Consider the following 19,076-nt stretch of genomic DNA (forward strand, 5'->3'; position numbering starts at 1 on the left):
GATCTCATGATCAAAAAAAAAAGTTCTCTCATGAGGTGCCATTGAGGTAGACCTCTTTTACAAATGAGGACTATGCTGTAGTATATGTTCCAGTATAATTGATAAAAACGGCTATGCATTCAGATTCTGTATTCCCTATGCACCCCATAGTTTGTCCCTTTAGTTTAGATGATTTTTTTGACCTTGTCAGCTCTGGGATTCTGGGATCATGTAGTGCCTTAATCATGTAAGTGCCCTAATAATGTAGTGCCTAATAATGTAGTGCCCTAACTAATGTAGTGCCCTATAGTGCAATGTAGTGCCCAATAATGTAGTGCCTTATCAATGTAATGTGCCCTAATAATGTAGTGCCTTAATATGTAGTGCCCTAATAATGTAGTGGCCCTAATAATGTAGTGCCCTAATAATGTAGTGCCTAATATGTATCCCCAATAATGTAGTGCCTTAATCATGTAGTGCCCTAATAAATGTAGTGCCTTAAATAATGTAGTGCCCTTAATAATGTAGTGCCCTAATAATGTAGTGCCTAATAATGTAGTGCCTAATAAAAATGTAGTGGCCCTTGTCTAATAATGTAGTGCCTTATAATGTCTATGATAGTGCCCTATATGATGTGCCTATAGTAGCCTTAATATGTGTGGCATAGTGCCGCTAATAATTGTAAGTGCCTAAATTAGCAATATGCAAGTGCCCTACTAATGTATGTGGCCTTAATAATGTAGGTAATATGGCCCTAATAATGTAGTGCCCTATATTATGCTATATGTAGTGCTATAGCCCTTAATATGTAGTGCCCTTTATAATTACCTAAATTGTAGTGCCTTAATAGTTAATAATGTAGTGCCTTTAAGTGCATAATAATGTAGTGCCCTAATAATGTATGTAGCCGTGCTTAATAATGTAGTGCCTTAAGGCTTAAATAATGTAGCTTAATAGTGCCTTAATAATGTAGTGCCTTAACAAGTAGTGTTAATATGTTGCCCTAATATATGCCATGTGAAGTGCCCTAAATGTAGTGCCTAGATAATGTGCTAAAAGTAGGCCTAATAATGTAGTGGCCTCTAATAAATTAAGTGCCCTTAATCAATGTAGTGCTATTATGTGGCCAATTAGCAGTGCCTTAATCAATGATAGTGCCTCAATCATGTAGTCCCATTAGTGCTATAAGTTCTATATTAGTGCCTAATAATGTAGTGCCTAATAATGTATCCAATAATAGTAGTGCCTAATAATGTAGTGCCTTAATCAATGTAGTGCCCTAAATGGAACATAGTTTAGCATTGTCAAAGAAGTGAAATAGATAATAAACAAAGTTAAATAAATAATAAAAAATGTACGAGTAAACATTACACTCACAGATGTTCCAAAGGAATTAAAGACATTTAAAATGTTTGTTTTTGTTGCTATATACAGTGTCGTAATGATGTGGCAAATAGTTACAACGGTAAAATAAATTAACATAAATATGGGTTGTATTTACCAGCTCAGCGACCACACTGACTTCCTGCTTTCCAGAGGCACTGTCTTCCTCACTTCACTATGATTGGAGAGATGGTAGAATGACCCCTCTCTGTGGCCAATGTTTGGAGGTACACAATCTCATCTAGACGTGGCTTGTTTGTCTGTCTGTCAGTTTATCACTGGCTGAGATGTCTAAGACATAAATCTAATCTTTTCTCTGTCTAATCTCTTCCTCTCACACTCCTCTTCTCACGGAGTGGAAACGTTTTTGATGCGCAGAGAAACAAGTGCATTAATAGAGATAATGTTTCCGAGGAAAAAGGGATAAAGTCAATGTATCATCCATCTTGTATGTTAAGGGAGCCACAGTCACTGTAGCTGTAATGTAGAGGAGCCAACAGTCACTGTATCTGTATGTAGAGGGAGCCACAGTCACTGGTAGCTGTATGTAGAGGGAGCCACAGTACTGTAATTGTATGTATATGGGAGCCACAGTCACAGTCATCTGTATGTAGAGGGGCCACAGTATCTGTATTCTACAACACTATACGTGTCGGTTCCCTCTCTCGAGATAGAAATGGTGTAAGAATCATGTAAGGTAATGCTCTAATAATTGTAGTGGCCCTAAAATGTAGTGACTAAATCATGTAGTGCCCTATAATGTAGTGCCCTAATAATGTAGTGCCCTAAATAATGTAGTGTGCCCTTAATCATTAGTGCCTAATAATGTTAGAGGCCTAATAATGTATGTGCCCTAATTAATGGCAGTGCCCTAATAATGTAGTGCCTAATAATGTAGTGCCCTAATAATGCCGTGCCCTAATAATGTAGTGGCCGCTAAATCATGTAGTGCCCTAATCAAATGTAAGTGCCTAATAATGTAGTGGCCCTAATAATGTTAGTGCCTAATAATGTAGTGCCTTAATCATGTAGTGCCCTAATAATGTAGTGCCCTAATAATGTAGTGCCCTAATAATGCAGTGCCCTAATAATGTAGTGCCCTAATCATGTAGTGCCTTTAATATGTAGTGCCCTAAATAATGTAGTGCCCTAATAATGCAGTGGCCCTAATAATGTAGTGCCTAATCATTGTAGTGCCCTAATAATGTAGTTGGCCTAATAATGTAGTGCCCTACTAATGTAGTGCCTAAATAATGTAGTGAACCTAATAAAGGCAGTGCCCATAAATAATGTAGTGCCGCTAATAATGGGTAGGCCACTAATATGTAGTGCCCTAATCATGTAGTCCTAATAATGGTACGTGCTCTAATATGTAGTGCTTTAATGTATGCCCTAATAATGTAGTGCCGCTAATTAAGTAGTGCCCTAATAATGTAGTGCCCTAATAATGTAGGTGCCCTAACATAATGTAGTGCCTTAATATGTTAGTGCCGCTAATGGAAACATAAGTTTTACATTGTCAAAGAAAGTGAAAATATGAATTAATAAACAAAAGTTAAATAAATAATGAAACAAATGTACAGTAAACATTACACTACAGATGTTCCAACACCCGGATAAAGACATTTACAATGTTTGTTTTTTGTTGGCTATATACAGTGTCGTAATTGATGTGCAAATCGTTAACAAATGTAAAATAAATTAACATAAATATGGGTTGTATTTAAACCAGCTCACGACCACACTGACTTCCTGCTTTTCCCCGAGCACTGTCTTCCTCAACCTCACTATGATGGGAGGAGATGGTAGATGACCCCTTCTCTGGTGGCCAATGTTTAGGAGGTTACACAATCTCATTCTAGACGTGGTTGTTGTCTTGTCTGTCAGTTATCTAACTGGCTGAGATGTCTAAGACAATCTACTAATCTTTCTCTTCTGTCTATCTCTTCCTCTCATACCTCCGTTTTGATGCCAGAAGAAAAAGTGCATTAATAGAGATAATGTTCAGAGGAAAAAAGGGATAAAGTCATGTACATCGATCCATCTGTTGGAGATTGGAGCACAGTCACCTGTAGCTGTATGTAAGGGAGCCACAGTCACTGTAGTGTATGTAGAGGGGAGCCACAATTCACAGTAAGCTGTATGTAGAGGGAGCCACATTCACAGTAGCTGTATGTAGAGGGAGCCACATTCACTGTGTCTGTATGTACAGAGGGAGCCACATTGAGAAAGAGAAAAAGAGGAGAGAGAATAAGAGAACGAGAGAGAGAATAAGAGAACGAGAGAGAGAATAAGAGAACAAGAGAGAGAATAAGAGAACAAGAGAGAGAATAAGAGAACGAGAGAGAGAATAAGAGAGCGAGAGAGAGAATAAGAGAGCGAGAGAGAGAATAAGAGGAGAGAGAATAAGAGGAGAGAGAATAAGAGAGCGAAAGAGAGAATAAGAAAGCGGGCGAGAGAATAAGAGAGCGAGAAAGAGAATAAGAGGAGAGAGAATAAGAGAAGAGAGAATAAGAGATCGAGAGAGAGAATAAGAGAAGAGAGAATAAGAGAGTGAGAGAGGGATGCAGAGGGCCAGTCACATTAGGTGGAGGGATACACATGGAGAATGGCCAAGGTGCAGAGGGCCAGTCACATTAGGTGGAGGGATACACATGGAGAATGGCCAAGGTGCAGAGGGCCAGTCACATTAGGTGGAGGGATACGCATGGAGAATGGCCGAGGTGCAGAGGGCCAGTCACATTAGGTGGAGGGATACGCATGGAAAAGAAACGATTCATTATTATCATATCATATTATTATCATATTATTATGTATTATGTATCATATATTATGTTATTAGATTTTTATTACACTTTATCATAACATGGGGCCCCCCCATCTTTCTTCCACCACTGGTACCAGCCTGTCACCACATATTGAGGACTGGAGGACGAAGGGAAGGGCAAGGTGGTGTTTAACAAAGGGATGGTCAGGGTGAATAAGAACGGAGGAATTTATTTAGCGAGCGTGGCAAATGAAAAWAAACGATGTTTAAAAAGACTGACATACACCCAGATGACACAGGACAGGACTAGTGTGTGAGTCTAGGAAATACATGACCTTTATTTTCCCCAGGCGGTGGTGAAGCACTGTACACTCTCCTCTCTTTCTTACTCCCGTTCATTCCTTGATCTTCTAAGAGGGCACGGATGTAATATCTTGTCAACCTTCATGTCAAAAATGTGAAAATAAGTAGCCTAGATGTGTAGGGGTATGTTATGTAGTTTACTGTATAAGAGTCTTACTGTGTAGACTGCTCAGTATGGCCTTCTCCTTCTCTCTCCTCCACCTCTCTTAATCAGCCGTGGGTCCGAAGAGCAGGAGTTGATTGAGAAGAGGGTTTCCCTGTATTGTTAGAACACAGCCTGGCGTGACCATGTCCCCAACACTCTGTGTACCCCTCTCGCTGCTACCCTCACAGAGAGGATCTCCACATCTCCTGCAAAACAAATTGGAAGGACTGTTTAGTTGTTCAATTGGCCATTATTGAAAGGGAGTTGCAATATACACTGAAATATATACACTGCTCAAAAAAATAAAGGGAACACTTAAACAACACAATGTAACTCCAAGTCAATCACACTTCTGTGAAATCAAACTGTTCACTTAGGAAGCAACACTGATTGACAATACATTTCAATCAGTGTATATAAATGCAATGTGCAACAATTTCAAAGATTTTACTCCGTGGGTTTGCACAACCAAATAGTTTGGGATCTACAGTTTCTGGGATCTTTCTGGGATCTACAGTTCATTTCAGGAAATCGGTCAATTGAAATAAATTCATTAGGCCCTAATCTGGATTTCACATGACTGGGAAAACAGATATGCATCTGTTGGTCACAGACACCTTAAAAAAAGGTAGGGTCGTGGATCAGAAAACCAGTCAGTATCTGGTGTGACCACCATTGGCCTCGTGCAGCGCGACACATCTCCTTCGACTAGAGTTGATCAGGCTGTTGATTGTGGCCTGTGGAAGGTTGTCCCACTCTTCTTCAATGGCTGTGCGAAGTTGATAGATATTGGTGGGAACTTGAACATGCTGTTGTACACGTGGATCCAGAGCATCCCAAACGTGCTCAATGGGTGACATGTCTGGTGAGTATGCAGGCCATGGAAGAACTGGGACATTTTCAGCTTCTAGGAATTGTGTAAAGATCCCTGCAACATGGGGCCTTGCATTATCATGCTGAAATATGAGGTGATGGCGGCGGATGAATGGCACGACAATGGGCCTCAGGATCTCGTCACAGTATTTCTGTGCATTAAAATTGCCATTTATAAAATGCAATTGTGTTGGTTGTCCGTAACTTATGCCTGTCCATACCATAACCCCACCGTCACCATGGGACACTCTGTTCATAATATTGACTGATTGATCAGCAAACCGCTCACCTGCACAACGCCATACATGCTGTCTGCCATCTGCCCGGTACAGTTGAAACCAGGATTCATCCTTGAAGAGCACACTTCTCCAGCATGCCAGTGGTCATCAAAGGTGAGCATTTGCCGGCTGAAGTTGGTTATGTCGCTGAAATGTAGTCAGGCCAAGATCCTGGTGAGGACAACGAACACGCAGATGAGATTCCCTGAGACGGTTTTTGACAGTTTGAGAATAAACGATTTGGTTGTGCAAACCCACAGATTCATCAGCTGTCCGGGTGGCTGGTCTCTGACGGTCCCACAGGTGAAGAAGCCGGATGTGGAGGTCCTGGGCTGACGTGGTTACATGTGGTCTGCGGTTCTGAGGCAGGTTGGACGTACTGCCAAATTCTAGAAAATGACATTCAATTCTCTGGCAACAGCTCTGGTGAACATTCCTGCAGTCAGTATGCCAATTGAACACTCTCTCAAAACATGAGACATCTGTGGCATTGTGTTGTGTGACAAAATAGCACATTTTTGAGTGGCCTTTTACTGTCCACAGCACAAGGTGCACCTGTGTAATGATCATGCTGTTTAATCCGTTGTTTTTATTTTACCTTTATTTAACTATGCAAGTCAGTTAAGAACAAATTCTTATTTACAATGATGGCCTAGGAACAGTGGGTTAACTGCCTTGTTCAGAGGCAGAACGACAGATTTTTACCTTGTCAGCTCAGGGATTCGATCTTGCAACTTTTCAGTTACTAGTCCAACACTCTAACCACTAGGCTACCTGCTGCCCCAGTTTCTTGATATGCCACACCTGTCAGGTGACAGGTGGATGGATTATCTTGGCAAAGGAGAAAAGATCACTAACAGGGATGTAAACAAATTTGTGCACAACATTTGAGAGAAATAAGATTTTTGTGCGTATGGAACATTTCTGGGATCTTTTATTTCAGCTCATGAAACATGGGACCAACACTTTACATGTTGCATTTATATTGTTGTTCAGGTGAGTTGTAAAGGCATGTAAGCAACTGCTTCCTTGTTCAGTGAGTCCTGTTCACCTTCATTCAATGAATCATTGTAAAAAAATAATAATAATCCTATCAATTTAATGTTACGCATTTAAAACAATAACATAGTTCTAGGAATTTGCTGTTTTTATTCTGCTTGAAGCTAAGAATCATTTTTTTTTTCACCTTTTTTTTAACCAGGTAGGCTAGTGAGAACAAGTTCTCATTTGCAACTGGGACCTGGCCAAGATAAAGCAAAGCAGTTAGACACATACAACACACAGGTTCACATGGAATAACAAACATACAGTCAATAATACAGTACAAAATCTATACCAGTGTGTGCAAATTAGGTAAGATAAGAGAGGTAAGGCAATAAATAGGCCATGGTGGCCAAGTAATACAATATACATAGCAATTAAACACTGGATGGTAGATTGCAGAAGATGAAGTGCAAGTTGAGATACTGGGGGCAAAGGAGCAAGATAAATAAATAAATACAGTATGGGATGAGGTAGATGGATGGGCTATTTACAGATGTCAGCGGTGCAGTGATCTGTGAGCTGCTCTGACAGCTGGTGCTTAAAGCTAGTGAGGGAGGTAAGAGTCTCTTCAGAGATTTTTGCAGTTCGTTCCAGTCATTGGCAGCAGAGAACTGAAGGAGAGGGGCCAAAGGAGGAATTGGCTTTGGGGTGACTAGTGAGATATAGTGCTGGAGCGCGTGCTACGGGTGGGTGCTGCTATGGTGACCAGTGAGCTGAGATAAGCGGGGCTTTACCTAGCAGAGACTTGTAGATGACCTGGAGCAAGTGGGTCTGGCGACGAGTTGAAGCGAGGGCCAGCCAACGAGATCATACAGGTCGCAGTGGTGGGTGGTTAGGGGCTTTGGTGACAAAATGGATGGCACTGTGATAGACTGCATCCATTTGTTGAGTAGAGTGTTGGAGGCTATTTTGTAAATGAACATTGCAGAAGTCGAGATCGGTAGGATGGTCGTTTACGAGGTATGTTGGCAGCATGAGTGAAGGATGCTTTGTTGCAAAAATAGGAAAGCCGATTCTAGATTATTTTTGATTGGAGATGCTTAATGTGAGTCTGGAAGGAGAGTTTACAGTCTAACCAGACACCTAGGTATTTGTAGTTGTCCACATATTCTAATCAGAACCGTCCAGAGTAGTGATGCTGGACGGGTGGCCGGTGCGGGCAGCGATCGGTTGAAGAGCATGGCATTTAGTTTTACTTGCATTTAAGAGCAGTTGGAGGCAAGGAAGGAGAGTTGTATGGCATTTGAAGCTCATCTGGAGGTTAGTTAACACAGTGTCCAAAGAAGGGCCAGAAGTATACTGAATGGTGTGTCTGGCGTAGAGGTGGATCAGAGAATCACCAGCAGCAAGAGCGACATCATTGATGTATACAGAGAAGAGAGTCGGCCTGAGAATTGAACCCTGTGGCACTCCCATAGAGACTGCCAGAGGTCTGGACAGCAGGCCCTCCGATTTGACACACTGAACTCTATCAGAGAAGTCGTTGGTGAACCAGGCGAGGCAATCATTTGAGAAACCAAGGCCAGGTTGACAAAGTTCCAGTGAAACTTTCTGCTTTTCATCGGCAGGTTTTCTTGTCATGGTCCTTAATTTATAAGCATAATTTTTCTCCACACAGATATTATATATGGAATAATTGGGACATATTGTATAAAAATACTTCTTTATTTTTAGAATWTTGGTTCCGAAATAATATCCGACTGGTGAGCCAACTGGTAAATTCAGAGGGTCTTTTACTTAGTTATAAGGAATTRTTATCAYTTTACAAGGTCCCCGTAACATCTAAAGATATTGCAATTATTTTAGATGCCATTCTCTCAGGTGTTGCTTTATTATTCAGGAACGTGTCAAGACCTGACCCTCAGAGCCTACCTTCCATYAACCYTGTTGACTCATCAGTAGGAAAGATTTGTTCCTCTTTTGGTCCATTCAACAACAGAGCGATAMGAACCTTGTTTCAGCAAGATGTTGTATCTATACCTTATGTCATGCCTTATTGGACCGGATTTATTGATAATATCTGTTGGAAAAAAGTTTGGATGTTGCCACACACATACCTACTTGTTAACAAAATTAAGGAAGTTTAATAAAAAATTATTCATAGACATGGGATCAAAGTGCCGAAGTGTACATTTTTTTGTATATTATAATTATCTTCAGTTCATATTTGTTTGCTTTGTAAATACATTTGGATTAATAAGAGATTAAAAATAAACTGTTTTTAAACAGATTTTTTTCTGATAATTATGTTCGTGTCATTTAACTAGCTAGCTACAGCAACCATACAACAATCGATGTTTCCGGCGAACACGTTTGCGTACGGAGCTACCGGAAGTGGTCCGTCTAGGAAATACTTCCTCCATATAGCCAATTCTTTTTTTTTGAAACTCTGATACAGCTTCTTGCCGAACATCCAACGACAACGAGTCTGTTAAGTGTTGCAAAAACAGGGTGGTTGTTGTTCCTAAAACAACGTTAACGTTTGTTGACGGCTGGCGCGACCTCAATACCGCCAAACTAACATCATCAGGATGGCGGAGGCGCCAGGTACTTCTAACGAGACCATAACGGAGACCATTCAAGTAGAAACGCCYCAGCAGGTAAGCAAGCTGTAGAAACCCAAATAATTAGCTAAGTAGTAGATACAGGAACATAACGAATAGACTGTTTGGAATCGAGTCCAATATGCATGCAGAGGCCGCAGTAGATTGGAGCAAACTAGCTAGCTACCTAGTTACAATAACTAAAGTAATCAATTATTAGCTAAAGCCAGCAATTCCATGGTAACGCGACATTTATGCAGAGGCACAGATTKTTCACTTTAAAACGTATGCCAAACAAAAGTAATTGATTTCAAAGTATAACAAGCCATACAACTTTATGCACAATGACTACTTTGAACCATTTACACAGTAAATAAATCATTTACTGGAAAAACTGTGCAAATGCAAAGTTTAATAACTAACAGAAAGACGTTCAAATCTTCGCTCGGTTTTTATTATGTTGTCAAACTTTGTATCTGCACAGTTCTTCATGTGAATGTTTTGGTAAAATTAATTGTGAAAATTGTTCAAAATAGTAATTRTGCATAGAGGTCTATGGTTTGTTCAAYTTTGAAATTWAAAAAATCTGAGTCTTGGCGTAATTCCGTTACCATGGAATTGCCCCTTACTAACTAGTTCATAGTGGTGAAATGATTTGATCCTAGCTGTGAAGTGTAGCACTTGCCAGTTGTACCAGCCCATCAACTAACTAGCAAATGTGATGTTGACTGGCTACATGACCTTGTTGACAAGAGAAACACCGTATGCCTGTATAAAGGTGAAGCTTAAACAGTCTCCTGTTTGTGTCTCTCAGGAGGGACGTAGCCTGACCATCAAGCTGAGGAAGAGAAAGACTGACAAGAAGGTGGAGTGGTCCAGCGACACAGTGGACAACGAGCATATGGGAAGGAGGTCCTCCAAGTGTGAGTATTTATTTCACACCTCCYTCTGTTTCTAGCTGTTTAGATGCACTTCTCTGTTATCTCTCGCTCTAAAATATATGCATGCAATTGTAGGTATTATTGATGACTGAGTATTTGACACCTTCACAGGTTGCTGCGTCTACGAGAAACCCAAACAGTTCGGAGAGTCCTCCTCTGAAAGCGAGGGAGATGACGAAGGCTGTGGAAGTGCACACTGCATTCTAGGACATGGGAAAGACAGGCATGGACACAGTGGAGGGGGTGGGGGGAACTCTGGAGGATCACATGCCCATTAAGAGTGGAGACTGGSGGTTACGACACATACTGCTACACACACGGTCTCATTTAGTTCAGTCACTGCAGTACTGGGAGGAAAAAGGATAGATAAAGATTAGAAGAGAGAGAGAGAACAAAGGAAAGAAGACAACCTATACACAACCTGTTTGATAAGAAAACGGGGTGCTGTTGAGAGTTCATTGTATATATTACAATCATTTTTCTTTTTATAAAGAGTACTTTTCCTTATTTGTCTAAATACTTGATTTTACTTATGTTGCAGTATCTTAGCCTGTGTGCCAGACAGTCTGTTCCTGCTTGTCAAACAAGGATTTGGAAAGATGATGATGTAACTTAGTAAAGAGCTGAAATAGTCTGGTACCCAGACTACTACTAGGGAGYGAGTTCCAAACAGCAGCCTATCCAGGGCTCTCCAACCCTGTTCCTGGAGAGCTACCATCCTGTAGGTTTTTGTAGCGGGTTGATAAGCTGAATCAGGTTAGTTACAACTGGGGTTGGAGTGAACCTACAGGAGGGTAGCTCTCCAGGAACAGGKTGGGAGAGCCCTCTTCCCTATAGAGGGCCCTGGTCGAAAGTATTGCACTTTAAAGGGAAGAGRCTGCCATTTGGTTCGTAACCTCTTTTATCTCTACTTCAAAGTAATGAGTACTCCATGAATACTTAAACAGCAAACAGTCTTATTTTATGGACACAATGTTGTACAGACAAACAGTAGTCTGTCGGTAACATTAAAGAAGTTTAGGGGAGTATTTAGGACACTGTTTTAAGGAAAAGCTAGTCTTGTTTTTTTCTTATTTTCATGTAACATTGCTGACATGACCTTTTTAGTTGAGGAGTGCAGTGAAAATGTGTTGATGAACAATCCTCTCCCTGCCCTTTACAACCCTCAAGTGTTGAGTACATTAGTCTCAGCACTTCAAATAAGAATAGAATTGTTGGCAGATTRCCTTAAATTCTGAGATGTTGTAAAGATTTGTCCTTTTGTATTGRTGAGGTTGAGGTGAGAGAATGTCAACATACCAATAATTAGAAAAATCTTAAAAACCATGCATATGCAACAAATTATATACACCGAGCTACAAAMGTATTGGGACAGTGACACATTTTTGTTGTTTTGGCTCTACTCCAGCACTCTAGAATTTGAAATGACACAATGACTACGAGGTGAAAGTGCGGACTTCCGGCTTTAATTAGAAAGTGTTTTCATTCATATCGGGTAAACCGTTTAGAAATTACAACACCTTTGTACATAGTCCTGCCATTTTAGGGGACCACCGTATTGGGATAGATTCACTTAAGTGTATTAAAGTAGTATAAAGTTAAGTATTTGGTCCCATATTCATAGCACGCAATGACTACATCAAGCTTGTGACTACAAATTTGATGGATTCATTTGCTGTTTGGTTGTTTCAGATTATTTTGTGCCCAATAGAAATTAATGGTAAATAATGTATTGTCATTTTGGAGTCAAATAATATGTTTCTGAACACTTCTACATTAATGTGGATGCTACCATAATTATGGATAATCTTGAATGAATCGTGAATAATAATACGTGAGAAAGTTAGACGCACATGTCATATCCCCGCCCCCCCTAAAATGCTAACCTCCGTTATTGTAATAGTGAGAGGTTAGCATGTCTTGGGGTTATGATATAAAATGCTAACCTCCTCTGTTATTGTAATGGTGAGTGGTTAGCATGTCTTGGGGGTATGATATAAAAATGCTAACCTCCACTGTTATTGTAATAGTGAGAGGTTAGCATGTCTTTGGGTTATGACATTTGTGCGTCTGTAACCCTCAAATTAAAGCTGACAGTCTGCACTTTAACCTCATGGTCTATGCATCATTTTACATCCCAAGTGCTGGAGTACAGAGCCTAAACAACAGTTGTRTCACTGTCCCARTACTTTTGTAGTTCACTGTATATCCTTTAATTCATTATCCCCTCTGAGAATAAATGCACCAGGGCAACATTGGCAGTAACTTCAGCTGCATGCTGGTTGGTTATGAAGGGGGGGGAAATGCCATTTTAAAATCAATCTTATATTTGCATCATACTTATTGCACTGTGATCTGCTGTGATCGGCAGAGAAGATCATTTTTGTTTCAATGAGAGGAGATATATTCCATTTATTTAGTGCTGCTGTGTACTTTCCGTACTACAYTGAACATAAAGTGGGACAAAATGTAGTATACCGCAGTCCAGAGCATGCAGTTGAACTGAAGACATGGGAGAAAGAGAGTTTCTGAAGGGATAGGGAGAAGGTGCATGATGAATTACTGGCCCAAGCTGTGTTCACGAGTGTCTCAACTGACCAAATGTCACTGGCCATTTCCCAATTGTATTCTCCTCGTCTCCTTCTCAAAACCCAATCGGAGGAGACGGTTAGAAGGGGCGGGACCTCTGGCTTTCTCATCCAAYGGATTTTGAGAAGGAGAGAGGGCGTGAAGGAGTATGCAATTGAGAAAAGGCCAGTGTCTAGGGCTTCATCCTCTGTGGTTCCAAACACCATTGTACTACTTAAACTGTACTTGATCTGTGACAACATACACTATGTATAATGGACTACATCCAGTTTCACCATACGTCACCATTTTCTATTACGGATACACACATACAATGTTCCTGTACTGGTAAAGCACCTTTCTGTACATAAAATACATCATATGAGATCAGATTTAATGTGAATAAAAGATTAAATCACTTTGTCCAAGTGTGTTACATGAGTTGAACTTGAGATGTATGTGTATGTCATAGCACAAAGAAAKATTCTTCAAGGCTGCATGGAAATTAAAATATTGGTTTATTATATTAGTTCTGGACCTCCATCTCCCAACAATCTCTCCTACAACACTGAGATAGTTCAGGCCAGGGGTGTATTCACTAGGAACCAAACGTAAGCAAACAGGCCAAAAGGGGGAGACTACCAGAACTAATTTCCGTTGCACAATGTTTTTCTACGGTGTGCGCTAATGAATAAACCCCTGGATTTCCCATTAACCCCACCTACAAGGCCGTTCAGGTTTCCAGGACTGTACCGTAGTTACCTCATCTCACTGTAGGTCAACACAGAGGGATACTGAATTAGTGGTTTGTGGCCATGGAGACTAGATAGAAATAAGTCAAATGACCAGGTCACATCCAGGGACCTGCTCTGATGGCATCAGTGAGGTTATTCTGGTCTCTCTTTGTACTGCTGCCAAAAGTATGAATCCTATTGACGGAGAGCTCCCAATACCTGACACATGGCCKTGTATGCWTTCCAAATGGCTCCCTATTCCCTACATAGTGCACTACKTTTGACCAGGGCCCATAGGGCTATATAGGAAATAGGGTGCCTTCTAGGATAAACACACCATATGAGATTTGTCACTCTTTTCATGGCATTTTTATCTGCAACACTGATCAATGTTTGGCTACTGGCCATGGCCATGGTGGATTTTCATGTGATTGTTTTGCTACCTTATTATTTTTGAGAATCAGATCCTCGAGTCATTTTGACAGTGATCCAGCACTTGTCTGGGACATTGCACATTCTCGTTACAAAACAACATCTTTCTTTATAATCAACACATGGAGTAACAAGTCAAAATGGAACAAAAACACACAAGAGATAAAAAGGCAGAGAGGAATTGCAGATATGGTATCACTGTTTAAAGGTCTCATTATCAGTACACAATGAGAGTATCGTATAACRTTCTGCATCACTGTGAAGTTTTGATAGCTCTATCTGTTTTGCTACGATACGAAAACTATTTGAAAAAGGCCATTGTAGAAACTAGAACATTCTACAAAGCTTTCATGATTACAGGGGCACTGTGGGTAAAAACCCTCTTCYGCATGCATACTGTAGATTGTGGCTCATGCTGAGGAGGAAGAAAACCTTACAGGTAGAATTTAGTGTTCCTGAGCTTCACTGTTGGTTTCTATGAGATTGTGCAAAACTTACTACTGGATAACTGCACAACCAAGTTTCATATAAACACATTTTCTTTCAAAAAAGGGTTACCATTGAATGTTTCTGGTCTGYAAGTTACCTTTCAAATCAGGAACCATATGTGTGATAAGACAGATAAATATATAAATGTGTTCAATTTGTAGTGTACTATTAACAATATGATTATCATGGAGAAAGACAGGGATAATATACTAATGCATACTTGTAAAGTTAAACTACCTACACATGCAGTATTATGGCACAGGAAATAAACAGAAAAGGCTAATAAACCTTACGTCCAAAAAACAAACATCAAGCTTGGAAAGAAAACGATGAAAAAAAAGGTGCTGGTATCTGTCGAGTAGATATTCAAAAGTTAWTCTGAACAAAACAAAAGAATCCCTCTTGCCATGTCTAATAAAACATAATTGTATGAATTTGAGTATCAAAGAAAAGTACTTTAGGGGGAGGGAAACTCATACGAAAAGGCAGAAGAATAGAACTGAGCGATGACAACAGTGTTATCACTGGGCCTATTTGACCAAGATTGTAGTGGATGTGCTTTGCCTCAGCTCCAATGAATATCACAGTAGTGAGGTGAAATGTAGCTTAAAGTCCTTCAGCCTCTCCCTCTCCTCATTGCACAGTGTCAGCTGGGCTCAGCTCTCTTCACGGGACTGTCTTTGCATTGATAGGCTGTCGAAACGTAACTTCTCAGTCCCCCCACGGCAGGGTCTCGAAACAACCCCCCCCCCTCCCCCACAAACATCCCTCTTCCCTCCAACTTTCCTCCATGTCAAAGGATTTCCTGTGGGGGGAAAAAGCTACTGATCAGTAAACAGTTAGTGGTTCAGATGGTTTAAAATAGCCTCGAGCTAACCATAACAAAATCATATGGGAAGGTCATTAGGATGATAACAGCAAGAGAAAAACAGGAGATGAAAACAATTAAAAAACTGTCAGCTCTAAAAGTCTGGGTTGTATTCACTAGGCAGAAAACRGAAGAAAATGTACTGAAAGAGGCAGGGACAACCTGACCTTGCCCAAAAATAAATGCTTTTTGTAATTTTCCGTAGCAAACGTGCACTTATGAATAAGACCCTATTACATGGACAAAACCCTCACTTTATTCCCGTGGGGCTGCTGTTTGTGGCTATTATAGCAGCCCCCCTTCAGGCAAATAAAATCCCATCCTTTCTTCATACACAACTGCTCTCTATGTAAACTGTAATGACATGTCTTTCCCCAAAGCCATAGATATATCATTAGTTCAAGCTGGTTTCACACAACTTGGAGAATGTCACAGTTCCTTTTCTCTGGTTGCAAGATTAAAATAGCTCAAAGCAAAGCAGTTTGTGGCGGGCTGTAGATTAAAATAGCTCAAAGCAGAGGAGCTTGTGGCGGGCTGTAACCTAGCGGTTAAAAGCTTTGGACCTGTAACCGAAAGGTCGCTGGTTCGAATCCTCGAGCAGACTAGGTGATATGTGCCCTTGAGCAAGGCAAATAACCCTAATTGCTCTGGATAAGAGTGTCTGCTAAATGACCCCAAAAAACAAACAAACAAAAAAAAATTGTAGAAGGTGCAAAGATTGCCAAACTAGACAAGAATAGTCTCCATAGTTTGAGTTTACACTAAAAGCACAATATTTGTTTGTTTTTTTGCATTTCGTTAACTTGAAAACTCACAGTTTACATCCCAAGGCTGTAGTACAGTTTGAAAAACCAGAAAATCAAACAGAGAGAAAGAGAAGARACTGAAAGAACTTACCAAAACAAACTTTCTTTCAGGGATCATCTTTCCTTTGATGTATTATTCTGTAGTCAGGTACATCTCTGTAACTTCCCCATCGTCTCCCACTTCCTCCTCCTTCTCATCTTCCACCTCCTTTTCCCCTTTCTCTTCCTCCACCTCATCCCCCTCTCCTAAGATCACACACTGCCGGACACTGACAGAGATGACTAGTGCTTGCACGATGCCGTACACCAGAGCAAAATGTGGAAGATACTCCTGGACCAACCAGAGCAGTCCTGCCATTCCAACAGTGGAGACAAAAAACATTGCCATTCCATGGAGCCACAACTTCAGTCCTCCTTGGACCCCTAGAACCTCCAGGACCAACTTGGTAGGGGGGGACACAGTCCACAGGAAGCCCACCACGAGCAGGTCAAACAGGTGGCGAAGGAGGTTGAAGCAGATCTCATAGTGTTCCGGAACTATCTCCCCATTCCAGGCACGTGCAAAGAACCGGAAGGCTGATGAGGAGCTAGGTGTGGGAGAAGGTGGAGGGGTTCCATAGTCAGAATACTCCCCATCGTTGTCAGAGTCCCATCCTCCACCGATACATTTCCTCTGCTTGAGCCCACCAGGTTCARCTGCTCTTGGCCAGAGGAAGTCGGAGGACAGCAGAACCTTATTCCACCATCTGGAGCCACCATGTTCTGCTTTCCCCTCAGACACCTGCTTGCCCTCGCCCAGATCTTCAATTTCCAGGGACTGGATTTTCTCCTCACTTGCTTCCCAGTACTCGTCAATCAATGTTGTTTGGTCACTTGCTTGCCTTTTCTGTCCGGTTCGCCAAAACCATGTTGTTAACCCTCCCAAGCCCCAGTTGCCTCTTGTCTGCCCCTCGTCTTTCATGGTTTTGTCAGGTGCTACTTTGCTGCCCCAGGGCCGGTAAGAGACAGCTGGACGCACCCACCCCCAGACTCTTCCTACTACAGCTGCCATGTCAACTTAGTTTAGTGCCCTTAATTCTGTCTGGATTTTAGACTAAAGGACTTATGAAGAATGTACTAACGGGTTAAACTGTATATTATTTCTATCTGCTCAAAGATTTTGTTAGAGTATAGTACATTAGCTGAATGAGTCAAATTAACTCTCTCCTTGCCAGTAGATATAAACAACAATAAGAGGGTGTGCACCTCAGGACATGAAAGACCTGTAGGTGTGTTCAATATTATATCGAAACCAACAATACGGTCCCTACACAGCGCAACACCAACRCCCAAGGGAAAATTCCAATGTGAGGTACTAGCTACATGTCTCCCCAAATAGACCTTCACCTTGCTTTAGCCAATTTTGCTCTTATAACAGTGAGTGCCATACAAACAAACCATACCAAAATACAACTTTTGGAGTAAATCAAATAGCTTAAAATTGAATCCCTAATCTTTACACTGTAGACGTAAAACTGGTTATCTTAGTCTGTACATAAATATACTTGGCCACAATATTTTCAGGTACTTTCTGAAGAACATGTCAAACTAACTTTACAGGGTAAAGACGYTCTTGTTTAGTGGAGGAATGTAGCAAGCCAATCTTAAATCTCTGACAATGTGTTTCTCTTGAGTTCTTCAGCCTACAGGAAATATCCTTATATCTTCAAATCAAACTGGAGTCTCTTCCACTTCTTGATCTGGGGGGGATTAAAATAGGAGTCAACTCAATGTTACAACATAGCTAACAAACTTACTAGTTACTATTTTTGTTAACATTAGCCAGCTAAGAGCTAGATAATCTTACAATACAATTCCTAGCAAAAAAGTTCTAGCTATCTATATCTAACGGTAGTCTTGTTAAATTAAGTTACAGTTGTCACTCGCTAAAGCAAAACGCACCTTGTCCCCTATGACAGTTAGCTAATCAACATCCGACAACGTCCACGTAGCTAGCTAACTTATTGGCAAAGTATGTTCATTTGAGTGCCAAACGTACTGAACTGTTATCTAAACGTCGTGGATGCATCCACTGAATCGACTGACATTTTACAATGACGTCCATACGATATCAGCTAGACGTTTATTCCGAAAACTGCGAAACTCGCCGATTATCTGCAGTAATTGAAGCTGCTAAMTAGTTAGCATACAATAGAACGCACCTGGAACCGGAAATAGCTGGCATACTTCCGAGCCGAGTGAAACCAGGAGAGGAACGAGTTCTGTACCAAAGATTATATAACTAACCCTAGATAAGCTATGGTCAGTCTTTCCATTGGGAGGAAATTAACCATAGCAGGCAGTCAAGCACAAGCTAGTGAGATCCTATTGGTGCGTTCWAGCATTTATTTGCATATTACCGTTTAGGAACGCCTAATTTGTGATGTGTGCGCGCAATAACTCACTAAGGCCACGCACTCCTAACGCAATKKATTTTTTGAAACKTTGGCAAAGGGTARGGTCTACAAATCCCAGTCCTGTCCGATTCTAGTTTCGGGAAAAAAACCTGCACGAAGAGCAAATGTGTCATCGATTAGAAAAGTAGCGCTGGGCTTCCATCACCAAATTTGGTGGTGAGTGGAAACGCTAACCGGAGGCTTCACATTAACATCCGGTTATGCGCCATTGTTCTGCGTATACCTCAGTGGATGACATGGCCGTTGGCTGTTATTTAAACTGGCTTAGTCCTACTGCTGGTAAGAATTGATAAACCAGCAAACTTGACTAAATTAAAAACGAATGTAAAATGCATATACTATTCATGTGAAACTTTTACATTGAATGCTTGCGTGTTGGCTAGTAACCTCGTACAGGGGCAACCTTA

The 19,076-nt window shown here is 40.9% G+C and overlaps 2 protein-coding genes across 3 annotated transcripts; one reads left to right on the forward strand and one right to left on the reverse strand.

Annotated features, from left to right (window-relative positions):
* Positions 1–9,126: 9,126 nt before the first annotated feature.
* Positions 9,127–13,307, forward strand: LOC112072739 (E3 ubiquitin-protein ligase PPP1R11). The gene is made up of 3 exons (XM_024140127.2): positions 9,127–9,432; positions 10,190–10,298; positions 10,428–13,307. Exons 1-3 carry the CDS (start codon positions 9,364–9,366, stop codon positions 10,592–10,594), a joined length of 345 nt encoding a protein of 114 aa, XP_023995895.1. The 5' UTR covers positions 9,127–9,363; the 3' UTR covers positions 10,595–13,307.
* A 78-nt stretch (positions 13,308–13,385) lies between these two features.
* On the reverse strand, positions 13,386–18,972 carry LOC112072740 (uncharacterized). 2 transcript variants are annotated; one of them, XM_024140129.2, is made up of 3 exons: positions 18,415–18,972; positions 16,305–17,952; positions 13,386–15,344 (listed from the first exon to the last, which is right to left on the reverse strand). In XM_024140129.2, exon 2 carries the CDS (start codon positions 17,262–17,264, stop codon positions 16,347–16,349), a length of 918 nt encoding a protein of 305 aa, XP_023995897.1. In that variant the 5' UTR covers positions 17,265–17,952; positions 18,415–18,972; the 3' UTR covers positions 13,386–15,344; positions 16,305–16,346. The 2 variants fall into 2 exon arrangements, with proteins under 2 accessions (XP_023995897.1, XP_023995896.1); XM_024140128.2 differs by having other exon boundaries at positions 18,155–18,972.
* Positions 18,973–19,076: the final 104 nt, after the last annotated feature.

This window comes from Salvelinus sp. IW2-2015, unplaced genomic scaffold (assembly GCF_002910315.2).
Source record: "Salvelinus sp. IW2-2015 unplaced genomic scaffold, ASM291031v2 Un_scaffold2018, whole genome shotgun sequence".
In the NCBI taxonomy this organism is placed as follows: domain Eukaryota; kingdom Metazoa; phylum Chordata; class Actinopteri; order Salmoniformes; family Salmonidae; genus Salvelinus; species Salvelinus sp. IW2-2015.